Source organism: Desmodus rotundus, chromosome 5, assembly GCF_022682495.2.
Source record: "Desmodus rotundus isolate HL8 chromosome 5, HLdesRot8A.1, whole genome shotgun sequence".
Classification (NCBI taxonomy): Eukaryota; Metazoa; Chordata; class Mammalia; order Chiroptera; family Phyllostomidae; genus Desmodus; species Desmodus rotundus.
In genome coordinates, this window is record NC_071391.1 from 132,371,804 (window position 1) to 132,386,533 (window position 14,730).

General features: G+C 38.2%; 1 protein-coding gene across 2 annotated transcripts in view; it reads right to left on the reverse strand.

Annotated features, from left to right (window-relative positions):
- Nucleotides 1-10,829: 10,829 nt before the first annotated feature.
- The window catches only part of EFEMP1 (EGF containing fibulin extracellular matrix protein 1), a 60,749-nt gene continuing 56,848 nt past the window's right edge, over nt 10,830-14,730 (reverse strand). For both annotated transcript variants that reach the window (XM_024552773.3, XM_045189420.2), the window contains 3 exons: nt 14,441-14,564; nt 14,163-14,358; nt 10,830-11,450 (listed from right to left, as the gene is read on the reverse strand). In XM_024552773.3, the coding sequence (XP_024408541.1) occupies nt 11,289-11,450; nt 14,163-14,358; nt 14,441-14,564 (482 nt within the window). In that variant the 3' untranslated portion in view covers nt 10,830-11,288. The remainder of the gene's footprint in view (nt 11,451-14,162; nt 14,359-14,440; nt 14,565-14,730) is intronic.

The following is a 14,730-nucleotide window of genomic DNA, read 5'->3' on the forward strand; positions in this document are numbered from 1 at the left end:
CTCCACCACTTCCTACCTGTGTGACTTGGGCAGTGTGTTTCCCTGAGGTTCAGCCTCCTCATCTTTCAAATGGAATGGAAATGCCCATGCCATAAAGTGAGATACTGTTTGTAAAGAATATCAAATGTTTAGCACAGTGTGAGGCCACAGTGCATGGCATATAATAGGTGCTCAGTAAACGCTAGCTCTCATGATTATTATTTAAATATCTAGGTGTTAAAAATGCCTTTCTTGAGAAAGGTTACCATAAGCTATACCTTTAAGATGCTTGAAAGCATGCCTTAAATTTTCAGCTGAGGCCCCAGCCTAAATTCCATTTTAGGAGATTAATGTGAACTGTCCAACACCTAAATCCTTGCTCCTGATCCTCACTTAACAGATCTGAATCCAACCTGCTCCTGCAGCTTTACCTGTTGAATCTACTGTTTGATGTCTGGCACCTCTTGCCTCTGCTGCTGTGGTAGACAAAGTCTGGCCTCTCCCCTGGTGTCTATCGCCAGGAGGTTTGGCTTTGCTATGCCACCTCATCTGTTCAGGTTGACCCTCTTGACCCAGTTCTGTATTTTGACTTTGCCTTACCCAGGTGGCAATGATGGATCCATTCTGTGGGCTGCATATAGGACACCAAGATGTTCTAATCCTCAGTTAATGGGATTGGTGAACTCTATAGCAAAACCCACTGAACAAGCTTCCATATGTAAGATCCTGGTGACTTACTCCCAGATTTTGGACTCAGTCTCCGATTTTGGTTTAATGCCCATTTTGTTTAGGGAGCTTTAATAATGGCCTGGCTGTGCTTACTTGCAGGTCCCCTATTTATTTCATGAGTTTGCTTTGAATTTTTTAAAAACGAACTTCTTAGTCTGATGTGAAATTCATTGTAAAAAAAGTAAATTGCAGACACAGAAAAATTTAGAGAGAGGGGAATACACTGATCTTTTAATCCTATCCCAGAAATAACTCCAATTAACATTTGGAGTACTTTTTTTGTTTCTGTGTATTTGTTTATGCAATTGAGATAGCACTACCTGAATTTCCTGTTTAACACTATCATAAACAGCCCCTATTCCATAAAAATTCTCTTTACAAATATTTTAATGGCTGCATAATATTCTATTACATAGATGTACCATAGGTTTAATTATTATACATTTAAACTGTTATTTGTTTGGTTATTAGAAATAACATTAAAGTAACCATAATTGTACATAAACATTTATAAATTTGAAATCCAGTTCTAATAGTCTTTTTATTTGCACAAAGTAATAGTTTTTTTCTTTCTGCCATCCTTGGACAAGGAGTAAACAACTAGGCTGACATAATGGTAGGCACTTAAATATCTATTGAATGAGTGAAGTATTAAAAAAATGATGTGCCCTCATTAAAAATGAATACCTGGAAGTGTGACACTAAGTAACAACTCTACTTACCCTTGAATACAAGAAGTACATTAAAGAGAAGGGATATAGAAAAAAATAAATGAAACTAAAAATAAATCTAGGAATTAGAAAACTGTTCTCTGCTGTAGGCAGAATAAAGAATGTACTCATTCTCTAGCTTCCCCATGGAGACAGAGACTGATGGCTAGTGACCAAACCTGTTTGCTCTTCTTCCTGGACACACAACTAGACTCTATTTCTAAGCCTTTCTCCTAAATGTGGCCAAAGGAAGATGAACATTTTGTGTAAGCCACTTCCAGGCCTGCCCCATACAACGTTCTCACATTCCATCTGCCATTGATCCACCTCTTGATGTAGATGAGCAAAGTGACCTTGGAAGCCATCTGTTGAAGATGGTAGAGCCCCTAAACTTCAGAAGCTTGGATTTCTGAATCTGCGCTTAGAAACAATTGCCTATTGGGTTATAGGAGACATAACCCAGGGTCATTCCTGATATGTCCTTCTTCCTCACTTTACATCCAATCCATCTTAGAGTCCTTTATTTGTCTTCCATACATATTGAATCTGTTCTCTTCCCTTCATGCTTTCCACCAATACTTTTGTCCAACTTGACATATCATCCTTTCCTGGGCTGCTGGCATAGCCTTCAAGCATGCATCTATTCTGCACCCCTCACCCACTCTGCCTTTCTAGACTATCAAAACTTGTTTTTCCTCCACTACCTGCTCTGGTGCTAGATTCTGCAGGACATATTATATTTTGATAGGAACCCTGGCCTTGAATCTTTGTGCACACTGTCAGATAAGGTCAACATTAGAATTATTAGAGGATTATTAGAAGTTATTTCTATTCCAGACAGGAACTAACTTAACCATAGATAGAAGTAACTGTGGATCACAGAGATATATCCCACTGAACCCAAACCAAATGTACCTTCTTTTTTTTAAGGTATGTTTCATTGATAGTGCTATTATAGTTGTCCCATTTTTTTCTTGCCTTTGTCAACCTCTACCCTGCACACCCCCTCCCACCAGCATTCCCCCCTTGGTTCATGTCAGTGGGTCATACATATAAGTTTTTTGGCTTCTCCATTTCCCATGTTATTCTTAACCTCGCCCTGTCTATTTTGTGCCTATCAGTTATGCTTCTTATTCCCTGTGCCTTTTCCCCTATTCTCCTCTCACTCCCATCCCCATGATAATCCTCCATGTGATCTCCATTTCTGTGATTCTGTTCCTTTTCTAGCTGTTTGCTTAGTTTGTTTTTGTTTTTGTTTTTTAGGTTCAGTTCACAGTTGTGGGTTTGTTGTCATGGTCATAGTTTTGATCTTCTATTTCTTAGATAAGTACCTTTAATATTTTGTATAATAAGGGCTTGGTGATGATGAACTCCTTTGACTTTACTTATCTGGGGGAGTACTTTATCTGCCCTTCCATTCTAAATGAAAGCTTTGCTGGATAGAGTAATCTTGGATGCAGGTCCTTGCCTGTCATGACTTGGAATACTTCTTTCCAGCCCCTTCTTGCCTGTAAGATTTCTTTTGAGAAATCTGCTGATAGTCTTATGGGAATTCCTTTGTAGGTAAATGTCTCCTTTTTTTCTTGCTGCTTTTAAGATTCTCTCCTTATCTTTAATCTTGGGTAATTTAATTATAATGTGTCTTGGTGTGTCCCTCCTTGAGTCCAATTTCTTGAGGACTCTCTGAGCTTCCTGGATTTTCATGTGTAGTTCCTTTGCCAGATTGGGGAAGTTTTCTTTTATTACATTTTTTCAAATAAGTTTTCAATTTCTTGCTCTTCCTCTTCACCTTCTGGCACCCCTATGATTTGGATGTTGGAAGATTTAAAGTTGTATGGAGATTCCTAAGCCTCTTCTCATTTATTTGAATTCTTGTTTCTTCATTCTGTTCTAGCTGAATGTTTATTTCTTCCTTTGGTTCCAAACCATTGTTTTGAGTCCTGGTTTCCTTCCCTTCACTGTTGACTCCCTGTACATTTTTCTTCATCTCACTTTGTATAGCCTTTATTTCTTCCTTTATTTTGCAACTGTACTCAGTGATTTCTGTGAGCATCCTGATTACCAGTATTTTGAACTCTACATCTGATAGGCTTAGTTCTTTTGCTGAAGTTTCGATTTGTTCTTTCATTTGGGCCATATTTCTTTGTCTCCACTCACCTGTTAAGTTGTAAGAGGTGGAGCCTTAGGTATTCGCCAGGGCAGGGCAACCCATGTTGCTGCATTGTGGCATTGTATGTGGGGGAAGGGTCTGAGAGGGAACAATGCTCCTTGCTGGGCTCTCACCCCACTTTCAGTCACTTCCCTTACTTGCCACAGTGTATTGTGCCCTTTCTGGTGATGATTCCCAGGTGGGTGGGTTTGTGTATGTTCTAGGATCCCATGGGCCCCTTCAATGGGCTCTTCTGTGAGACTGGGAGTTTTGCCTGATGCTACAACCCCCACAGATTTTTACAGTCAGAGGTTTTGAGGCATTAGTTTCCTGAGCTGGGACCCTGGGTTGCGCAGTCTGTCTCACTTCCCAGTTGTTCCTCCCGGGTTATCCACAGGTGAACATGGGATATCCTGGTCCACCAGCTGCCACCTTGCAGTGCGTGCTCTCCATCCTTGGCTGTCTGTCTCTGCCCCTCTGGATGGATGTTTCTTCTTTAACTCCTTGGTTGTCAGACTTCCATACAGTTCAATTTTCTGGCAGCTCTGATTGTTTTTGTTTCTAAATTGGTTGTTATTTTTCTTTTGGTTGTGCAAGAAAGTGAAATGTATCTACCTATGCCTCCATCTGGGCCAGATCAGAAGTTTTTGTTTTCCAAATGTACCTTCTTATTTCTGAAAGTACTGTGATTACTTCAGTGCTATCCAGCATGAGAAGTGTGCTGTGACAAAAGGGGAGGGACAAGGAGGGACCTAAAATGACAGAGTGATTCTAACCATTTCAACTAAAATGTATTACTTTTGCAAACTTTACAAAAATAATATGACCATGTGATACATTGCTAGGGTCTCTTCAGGGCCTTGGAAGCAACTGCTATAAGGGAAAGGTCTTGAAACTTTATCTTTATTAGCTTCTGTGAAAATTCACCTTTGAAGGGCATCCGATTTTATGCAATACTTTGTGTTGGACTTGTGATGTGTTCTGGAATCAGATAGGCTTATAGTATGAACTATAAGATGCCACTTTATGTAATAGCTAATGTATCTTTGCATAATTCAGATCCATGTGTCATAAACATGGTTGGTACCTGATTTGTTAAGTGAGTGATACTCAGAGAAGAAACTAGACTAGAAGAAGGGAAAGATAGAGGAAGAGAGAGAAAAAGATGGAGAACTGATAGGAAAAAGGTCAAGGAAGAGGTTCCCATGGTATGAAGACATCAGGCTAGTTACTCTCACTTTGGGTGTCAGAGTCATCAGTGTGCTGACCTCGGTTGGTCAGCAAATGCTGATGCCTGCCACATATCCCCTCAGCTGCTTGAGTTTACTGGGGGCTGCAGTAGAAATTTCTAGCTCAATGACAGCATCCCACATCAAGCCAGTGTCTCTCTTCCTCTCTGCCTGTGGACTTTCTTCACTACCAAAGAGCTTGGCCCCTGCAGGCAGTTACAAAGGGGGTATAGCGTTAGTGCCCCTGGGGTAGCCCTTATCACAAAGATGGAAGTTGGTGGATAAATGGACTGACCTAGGCAGCTTCTGAAGTGAGTTCCACATGATTTCCCAGAGGATTTCCAGAGAAACTGAGTGTCAGTTGCCCACAGAAATGACCAGTTCATTACCTCAGTCACTTATTGGCATCTGTCCCTTTCCTGACTCATTTTGCCCACTTCCTCTCCAATGCTTCCTGAGGTAACCTCTCAAACTACTCACACTCAATTCTTGTGTCAAGAGTCTGCTTTTGGGACAACACAAACCAAGACACCTGGCTTAAGTAAGTAATTTGCCATTTAAAGGAACACAACCTAAATATTAAAATATAAAAACATGGGATACTGTTTTTAAAGAAAATAAATAATTTGGAGATATCCCACAAACTCAACAAAATATTTGTTTGTGTTATATGCATCTGTTTAGAAATAACGCTGAGATCTTGAAAAAAGTAATTTAATTTCTATGGGAAGAAAAACAAAAGAACTGAATTATTGCATTCAGGTCTTTAAAATTCTCTTGCATTTATATTCCAACTCTGGCTTATTAAAGAGCTCTGTGCTCTGTTAACATAAACATGTGCTTACAATATACACAGGTTAACTAGACATCTGTGTTGACTGCATAGGAAGCAGTTAACTTTTTGCCTTGTTTCTGTTCAATGATCCTGATATTTTAGTCTGCTAGCCAGATGAAACAAGATTGGTTTTTTGGTACCAGATGTGTCACAGTATGGGTTTGTATTTTGCAGGTGCTCCCCCCAGCTGGGAAGATGGAAACTTGCCATCTTTCTGAGATGATGATTCAGGATAGAAATATAAGTGTGTTAAAAATAATTCAACATATTAATGAAGGGCTTTGTCCCTTGTGGGCTTCTTAGGCATAACATATGAGCAGGCTAACAGCTGTTCTATATTTTAAAAGAAGATTTAGAAAGTTAGAACTTTTCATGGGTACTCAAAACATAAGCAACTGCTTAGAGTCATGGAAACAAGGTTCAACAATAAACTTGTATTTGTGAGGCTTCCCCCAAATAATAATCCCACTGGGCTGTGTTTAGGTGGTCTGAGGGTACTGAACAATCCATGTCCAGCCTTTGGATTCACTAAAACATCTTTCTTTTGTAGAGAAAGACTGTAGAGATGGCTACATTTATGAGATACGGGAACTGGTTTCCAGCTGATTTCTACCCTCCAATATTTATATTTTTAAATCACATTAAAAAATCCATACTTGTTCTTGCAATTTTCACTTAAACTTATTATGAAAGAACTAATAGCTACATTGAGAACTGAGGTGTTAATAAAATGTATCTTATCTTATTCCAGGCCTCTGAAGACTTTTCCAGGCCTCTAAAGACTTGCTTTAGACTTGGAAAGTCTAAAGCAAGACTTCTTGAAGTGATGATATTCATTATTTGCTCCTTCAAAAACCATTTAATGAGTATTCTCCCACATCAAGGAATGGCAGTAATCCTTACATTAGCTCCTTACCTTTCACTACTCCTATGGAAGGAAGGACTCTGTGAGCCCTTTGGTCCAGCTTCTGACCCAGGAGAGTGTTAGCCCGTTCCATCTTCACCACTGCGACTTGTCCATCTCCCCCATGCCAACAGCTCCATCTGGATATTTAGTGATAGGGTTTTTTTCTTTTGGAAATTGCTGTCCTCTCAAGTATAGTAAGGTCTACATGACTTTTTCTTGAATTTCAGTTTCTAGGGTTTAACAATATTTTGTGTAACACAATTACTTCTGCTCTCTGGAGTTTTTAAAGAGACCAAATCAGCTGAAGTTTAAGCGAGTAAATAACAATCAGGTTGTATCTGTGTTATTTCAACCTCACTGCATGGAAGTATCTGCAGTGGTGAAAACTTGTCATGGCAACCAGCAAGGCTGGTCCATGATGTGGGTGGACACTGTGCAGGAAAAAGATTGGAAGGAAAAGAATGGGTTGTTGGTGTTGAAACTGGGAATGTGGACAATGAAGAGCCCTAATCTAAGTCATAAGACATGCGTTCTGGGTACCGTGTTCTTGCTCAACAAACTGTATCCTTGAGCAAGTCTTAAAAATAAGGTGGTTTGATGAGGTGGCATTTAAGTTTAGGATCCTATTATTATTGAAAAGCATATGTATATGTACAATAATTGGGGATTTTATGTTTGGAGGGGATAGAGGTTGCAAGTGGCCAAAGACACTAGTTAAGAGGGAAATTTGACAGTGGAAGGGAAGTTATTCTCCTTTTGAGAAGTCTTGACAACCAAGAGGGCTCTCCTAACCATTGTCAGAAAATAACTCTGTCCAGCCAGAGGTGATGGAAGGTTCAAAGCCCAGGCATGGGCACTGGAATGGTGGAGTGATGGAAATGGCTAGTGCAGTTCTCGTTACTGAGTAAGAACATGTGCATTTCCCTGGAAGCATGTTTGGAGTGTGGGGACCCATGGCTGGACTTTTTCACTGGTGAAACAATGTAAAATGATTTCCAATTTAACATGACTAATCATATTTCAGTTAGTATCAGTGGAAAGGAGCAAAAACATTCATAATTTAACACAGTGAATTCTAAAAATTCTTAAATTGTAATTTAAAAATTTTTATGGCTGAAGTGGATTATTTCTCATGTCCTTGGCCCCAATAGTGAAATCACATTGTGAAGACCTGTTTTGGTGATGGAACTATTAGTTTTCTCTTCTCCCAATGTCCAACGGCCCCTGCATGCAAAGGGTACTCAGATGCTTAAAAAAATTGGCACATAGAGCCATCTTCCCTCAATGCAGCACCGAGGTGGGGATTAGTTATACTTTATTAAGCTGAAAAAAAACCACCCTGTTTTAATAGCCATTTTATGAATAAAAAAATAAAGAGCACACAAAGCTAATTCTCACAGCTGATTGTTAGATTTGAGACTATAACCTTGGTTCCCCTACACTACATCATGCTGATAGAAATTGCTCAATAAATGTTTGCTGCTGGATAATAATGACTGATGATGAATTATTCTCATAATTCTCATCTCTGGGAGCTGGTTTAAATCAGTGATTCCCATGGAGGGAGGGAGGTGGGAGTCATGTGTATTTTCAAAACAAAGCAGGGCTTTGTCTTATTGCTTTGGTATGTTCTTAGTAATGATAGTTACCGCATTTTGAATTTCAAATTACATTAAAAGAAAGCATAAGATTGTTGTGTTAACTGAGAATAGTTATACCTATAAGTGAAGTCATGCATTTCCAGGATTTTGTGTCTGTGAATTAAAAAAAGAGACTTTTTAAACTTGCTATTCTTTTTAGTTGAAAATGAAACTAAAAATGGGTAATTTAGGCTGTGAAATTAGTCTAGGAATCAGTTTCCTCTTTGGAATTTGGTTATAGGAAGGTAAAAGGAATTTCAGGTAGAAACAACCTACCAACTGATGTTCATCAACTGATGGATGGTTAAACAAATGTAATATACCCACACAATGGAATATTACTCAGTCATACAAAGGAATGAAGTAGTGATGTATGCTACAACGTGAATGAACCTTGAGAACATTATGATAAGTGAAAGAGGCCAGACATAAAAGACCATCTATTGTGTGATTCTATTGATATAAAATGTCCAGAATAGGCAAATTCATAGAGACGAAAAGTAGGTTAGTGGTAACTCCTACCAGGGCTTCCGGAAGATGGGAATGGGGAATGACTGCTAATGTGTATGGAGTTTATTTTTAAGTGATAAAAATGTTAGGGACCTAGATAGTGGTGATGTTTGCATAACATTGCTCTGTACTAAATGACACTGAGCTATACACTTTAAAATGAATTTATGTGTATTTTATAATAAAAAACAAAACGCATCAGTGACACTTCAGTCCATCCACCCTTTCCACGTGTCTATGATATTTGAACAGAACTAGGCTTTGGGATTAAGGGGCAACCATCTTGTCTGAAGTTAATGACTTCTGTAGATCCAGAAAACATATATACACACACACATATGTATACATATATGCACACACATATGTATATATATCCCTTATATACATGCATATTTCTTCAATAATATAATTATCTTCTTATAATTATATAATAACATATATGTTTAGCAGTCAGGGCTTATATATAGTAATTTCATAGAGATTCCTCTTTCTTCAACAATCCTCTGTGGAGTTATAGATAAGATCCTGTTTTCTTGTTTAAGAGTAAAAAGTCTTAAGGTCTTAAGTTTAAAAAAAGCTTTTACCACTCTTAATTGTGACTTGAGAACTGTGTCTATAAGTAGAAAAATCACTATATTGACTAAAAATGGAAGAGTTTAGATTAAGACTTAATTTTTCTGTACTGCACGTAGTCATGTGAACAGGGTGACAGGGACACCCTCATAGTCGTGCGGTGTTGTAGCTGGTTGTTAACTCTGCTTCCTAGTCGGGTCCTCATTTGGGCCTGCTCTCATCATCGTTTCTATGCCCCTCCAACTTTAGAAGCCCATCCCCTGCTCTACTCACACACGAGGTTTGTGTTTTGGTCTTTGGTCTCTTGGGTACACTTTCTTTTTGACAATCATGCCCATTTAGTCAACTCCTGAGAAACGTTTGTTTCAGTGTAAAGGTTACCTGGTGTCAGGGTTTATTCATAGGTATTTTGAAACAGGATGCAAGAGAAAATTGGCTGAACACCTTTTTGTGGCATGATTTTAACAGTCTTTTTGTTTTCCCATCTCCTAGATTAATTTAAAAAATCAAATGGCTCTTTTCCTCTGGCAGCTACAACTAATTTTTTCCCTGGACATAAAAATTATATTGGCTGTTATAGGTTACCTTAGAAAAACCTCCAAAGATTGGGTGATCCTCTAAAAGAATATTTGTTTTAAAACTATGATACATCAAAGTAAAGCAGTTACATTTGAAACAAGTAAGAAGATGTAAACCTTTTCACAGAATTGGGAAGGAGGGTAATTTGCTTTAGTTCACTGTCATTCTGGAGGCCAAGAGTAAGAACCATCACCACTTTCTTCCTTGTGAGCATCAGTATAAAGGAGAGAATTGTAGGTGTAAGTTAGTAAAGTTTTAGGGTTTTAATTTTATTCAGAAATTAAAACTTCTTCAGTAAAATACCTTTTTTTTCCATTTTGCTCCACATCCCAAATTCAACAATGTTGTATTTACTCAGTATTATGGACTAAATATTTGTGTCCACTCAAAATTCATATGTTGAAATCCTAACTCCCAATGTGATGGAATTAGGAGGTGGGGTGTTTGGGAGGTCATTAGGTCACGAGGGGGAAAGCCGCATTGGTGGGATTAGTGTTCTTATAAAAGGGACCCCTGAGAGCTCTCCCTCTCTCTTCCTTCCATGAGACGTTATGAGGCTGTAACCCAGAAGAGGGCTCTCACCGCAACCTGGCCAAGCTGGCACCCTGATCTTGGGCTGCCAGCCTTCAGCCTGTAAAACCTAGATTTCGGTTGTTGATAAGCCACCCAGGCTATAAGTTGTCCTAGCGGCTCCAACTACGATACTGTGTTTGCTTCTTCAGGTGAACTGCAACGTGGTTTAGAAGGTACCGGTATTTGTTTTCTTATCCCCTCCCCATAGATTTCCCAATACTATAATTTTCCACGGGATACCTTATTCATTTCGGGAATTTTGCTCACTGTTTTTTTACATACACAATCAAACAGTTCTGACAAAATTTAAAATACCCTACAGAAACCAGCATCATACAATAATGATTTATTACTGTGGAATAAACAACCATCTTGAGACCGATCATGAAAATAAACACAAATGTGGTAGATCTTCATTTTCTAAAGAAATATATCTTTATTGACTTTTTCCATTTTCTTACAAAGCAGTTAAAAAACCCATTCTTGAACTTGCTATTCGATGTTATTATGGCTGCCCCCTTATGAGACTCAGTGGGGCTATAGTAAGGTTCCTTAAGCACCACAGAAGATAATCACTGCTTGGTCCCACTTTTACAGAGAAGATTCCAAGTTTCACTGGATGGAGTGTGCTTAGCTCTCTTGAAGACGACCAGTTTAGTGGATTAATGTCTAATTTACATACATTAACAAAGACAAACTTTGAATCTTTACAGATTAAATGCCCATTTTATACCATGGTGTAATTATTTGAATTATTGGTGAGTGTACAGTATATAGATGTAGATGTACTAGATGTGTCTATAAATAAAATAGTGCTTTAAGGTAACAATATTCTTTGGCTGATTTAAATGCCTAAAGTGGACTCTTTTAAAAGACTAAAATGAAAATGGACCCACTATTATTGTCAGTCTTAACACTGAGCTTGTGCGGAAGGTTCCTATACTGCTGACCGTCAGCATCTCTAGGTCCACAATGTATTCTCTCGGTCCAGATAGCGACTTCACCAGCACCAGCATTGCACTGACAGGACTTGTTGGCTGAAGTAAAAGAAAAAAGAGGAAGGGAAAATAATTTTTTTTGGATTGATGTTTCTTTTTTTGTGTGAGTATATCTCCTATAAGAAATAGGGGAAGAATTTTGAGGGTGGGATAAAAAGTTACTCCTTAGTCTATTCCTGCTTCCAATTCTTCTTGTGTCTTACCCCTTATCCATAGTCATTGTTTCCAAGTTACAGGAGCCTGACTTTTTCTTTGTTTTCTATTTGTCCCTTTCTGTTAACATTCTGTCCATTTTTGTTGAGTATTTCCAGCCTTTATAGAGACTGGAGTTCAGATGAGAGTCCGAGAACTTGAACTGGTGAACGAAGGTGTCATCTTTCACTTCTCAACATTGTGGATGTGTTTACATTCTAGTAGATGAGGAGACATCTACTGGATGGTACCACTCTCTGTGTGGTGCACAGAAGAGTGAACAGACACCTAAAGTCTCTGCTGTTAGTACACTCACACTCTAGTGGGTGACCCAGACAAATGAATATTATGCAAGCGTTGATAAAGGCTGTAAAGAAAAATAAGGCTTAGTAAAGGAGGATAGATATTGGGTGGGGTGGGAGAAGGATGGAATTCCACCTTGAATTTCATGTCTACTTCTTTACAATATATCCCCTTTTCTAGGGAAGAAGGTTTTCTTAGTATTCTCCCTGAAGGAATATAAATAAAATTCTGTACACCACGGAGCCTTTCAAGGTCCAGGTCCAGTCTCATGGCCATGAAGAAATAGTCTTTGACTATTTCAGCCCATTTATTAATTCTTGGACCATGGATTTAAACTTAAGCTTTCCCCCTTCTTTTCTCATAGATATTAATTTTTACCACATAGTAATATTTAAAGCTCTTTGAAATAAAGAAGTATGTATAACATGTGCCTAGCATGGAGCTGAGCATAAGAGACGCTTAATTAAGGCCTTCTACTTGATTCTCAGGCATTAAATGCCTTCTGCAGAAATGGAATTTTAGCGGAGAAGTTTTCTAGGATTTGATTCAACTACTTTTTAAATTATGTGATAAGAAATAGTTTTGAAATGTCTTTTTATTCTAAATAGGTTTTGGTTTCAAATAATTTAATATTACTTAACTCTAGGATTATCAAAATTGGCACTGTTTTAGATCATTCATTAGAAACAAGGATTTTACTTGAGAGAAGCACTAAGTATATTTGAAAACATCAACTCGATAAATGCACTGATATGAACCATAAAACTTTTAGAGTGCCATGTTTATTGCACAGAACAAACATGCTGGAATTTTACTTCACTGTTTGTTGATACTGCTAGGAAATTTTATTTTCTTAAATTATAGCTAAAAGTTTAAAATGGAAAATTATTTTTAAAGGCTATTTTTAGATGAACCTATTTTATTGCCATGGGTTACAAACAATGTTCTTTGTTGGGGCTAGAATTATTAAATTCACTATGCGAAAGCCACTTAGAGGAAACCTCTTACATTGTCTAGTCTATCTCAAATTTAAAGCATCAAATGTTACAAAAGTTTATTCTTAGCTATTAGAAAAAAGAATAGCAATACATTGTATTTTGGGTTTGTTTTTCTCTTCAGAAGTTGGTCATGAGAAATTAATCATTTCTAATTTACTGGCAAAGAAACAGAATCACATAATTCTGGAGCTGGAAGGGAACTTGATATAGCAAAGAACAGCGTAAATGTGTAAACATTAAAAATCTGTAAACTTTACCACAGGGATGAATTTCCCAATTTACTTTTCATACTCTCAAACTGAAATATTGACTTTAAAATTTGATTAAAAATGAAGAGTGCCCAGAGGAGTTTTGAGAAAATTAAAACTGGATGAATAACTTCCTTAGTGTGAAACAGTTACCGTAACCTTGTAAACTGCTTGGTGGGGTGCCATCATTTTCACATGAAGTGGTGAGCCATATTTAAAATATGTCAGAATTTTAACCTAAAATAAACTTGCTGAGATTGTGCAGGGTGGGGAGGGGACTGCATGGCTGAGGCACTAGAATCAGGGATATCTAGTTGGAATCTGTTGGAGGGATTGGGGTGGTGCTCAGAGCAAATTTAAAGGAAGAGAAGCAGGGGCCTGGGGGAGCAAAAATAACCCAGGAGACATGGTGAAGAAAGAAATGGCAGAATTCAGAGAAAGATTTCACATAGGCAATGAAAGAAAGGAAAACACAATGGTGACATCACACTGTCTGCCTGGAGGTTTGCGAGAGCAGCGGGCGGCGTAACTATTGACATGCACACCTGTTGCAAGTGGGGATCACTTCTCAGGGACTTCCTGGTTTTAGTTTGTAAAAGTGTAAATAATCCTGTGAATTTAACAATAAGGAATTCATGATTTTTGAAAAGCTCTCCAGGAATTTTTTTCTGGGTACAATTAAACACCTATCACTGATTTGTAGTATCTATTTGGAGTGTGTATATTCGTGTGTGTATGCTGGTTTTGGTGGTCACAACAACTCTGTTAGAGTTTACAGCTTGTTATCCGAGTGACTTTAGAGAAACTACTTAATCTGAGCCTCCTTTTTCTCTTCTGTAAAAATATGGAGGTACATATTTAATATCTATCTTACAGTGTTACCAAGAGGGTCAAATGAGATAATGCATATAAAAACTCTTTAAATGTTAGCTCTCTCTCCATGTGAACACCACCAAACAACAACAAACTTGAACCTTTCTTGACAGCTAAGGCTGCCCCAGGATACTTACTCTTAGGTAGAACTCTCCATTTTCATTTCCGGATTTAAGCTGAAAAGTATTGATAGTATTGGCGTAAATGGTTGTGGCCTGAATCTGGAAGATGTCTGATGGCACAGACCTATCTGATCGGAGGCTCATGTATTTGTAGATTATGGCCTGGGGAAGTTCTCGGCACAACGCATTGGAGACTGGACAAATGCATCGGCTGCAAAGGCAAACAAAATACTCAACAGTTTGACTTGGTAAGACCAGAAAATTCTCACTTCCCGAGGTTTTGATTTTCTTACTTCTCTGATGCTAGAACATAGGGTTCTTGACAAGGATTTCGTGGGTAACAACGGAAGCCACCGTGATAATTCCAACACATTTCATCTTCCCGACACTCATTTGTGGTCTCACACTCATTTATATCTGTAGAGACATAGGGTCAAAGAGTTTACTGATCTAAATAAATTGTTTAAGTGACAGATCCAGGTTTTCAAGGAAGGAGGTGTTTGGGAATCGGGACCTATGTGTTTTTAGATACAAGACTGGATGGGACCTGCATTCATTGCATTTAATTGGGCCATTGTAGACA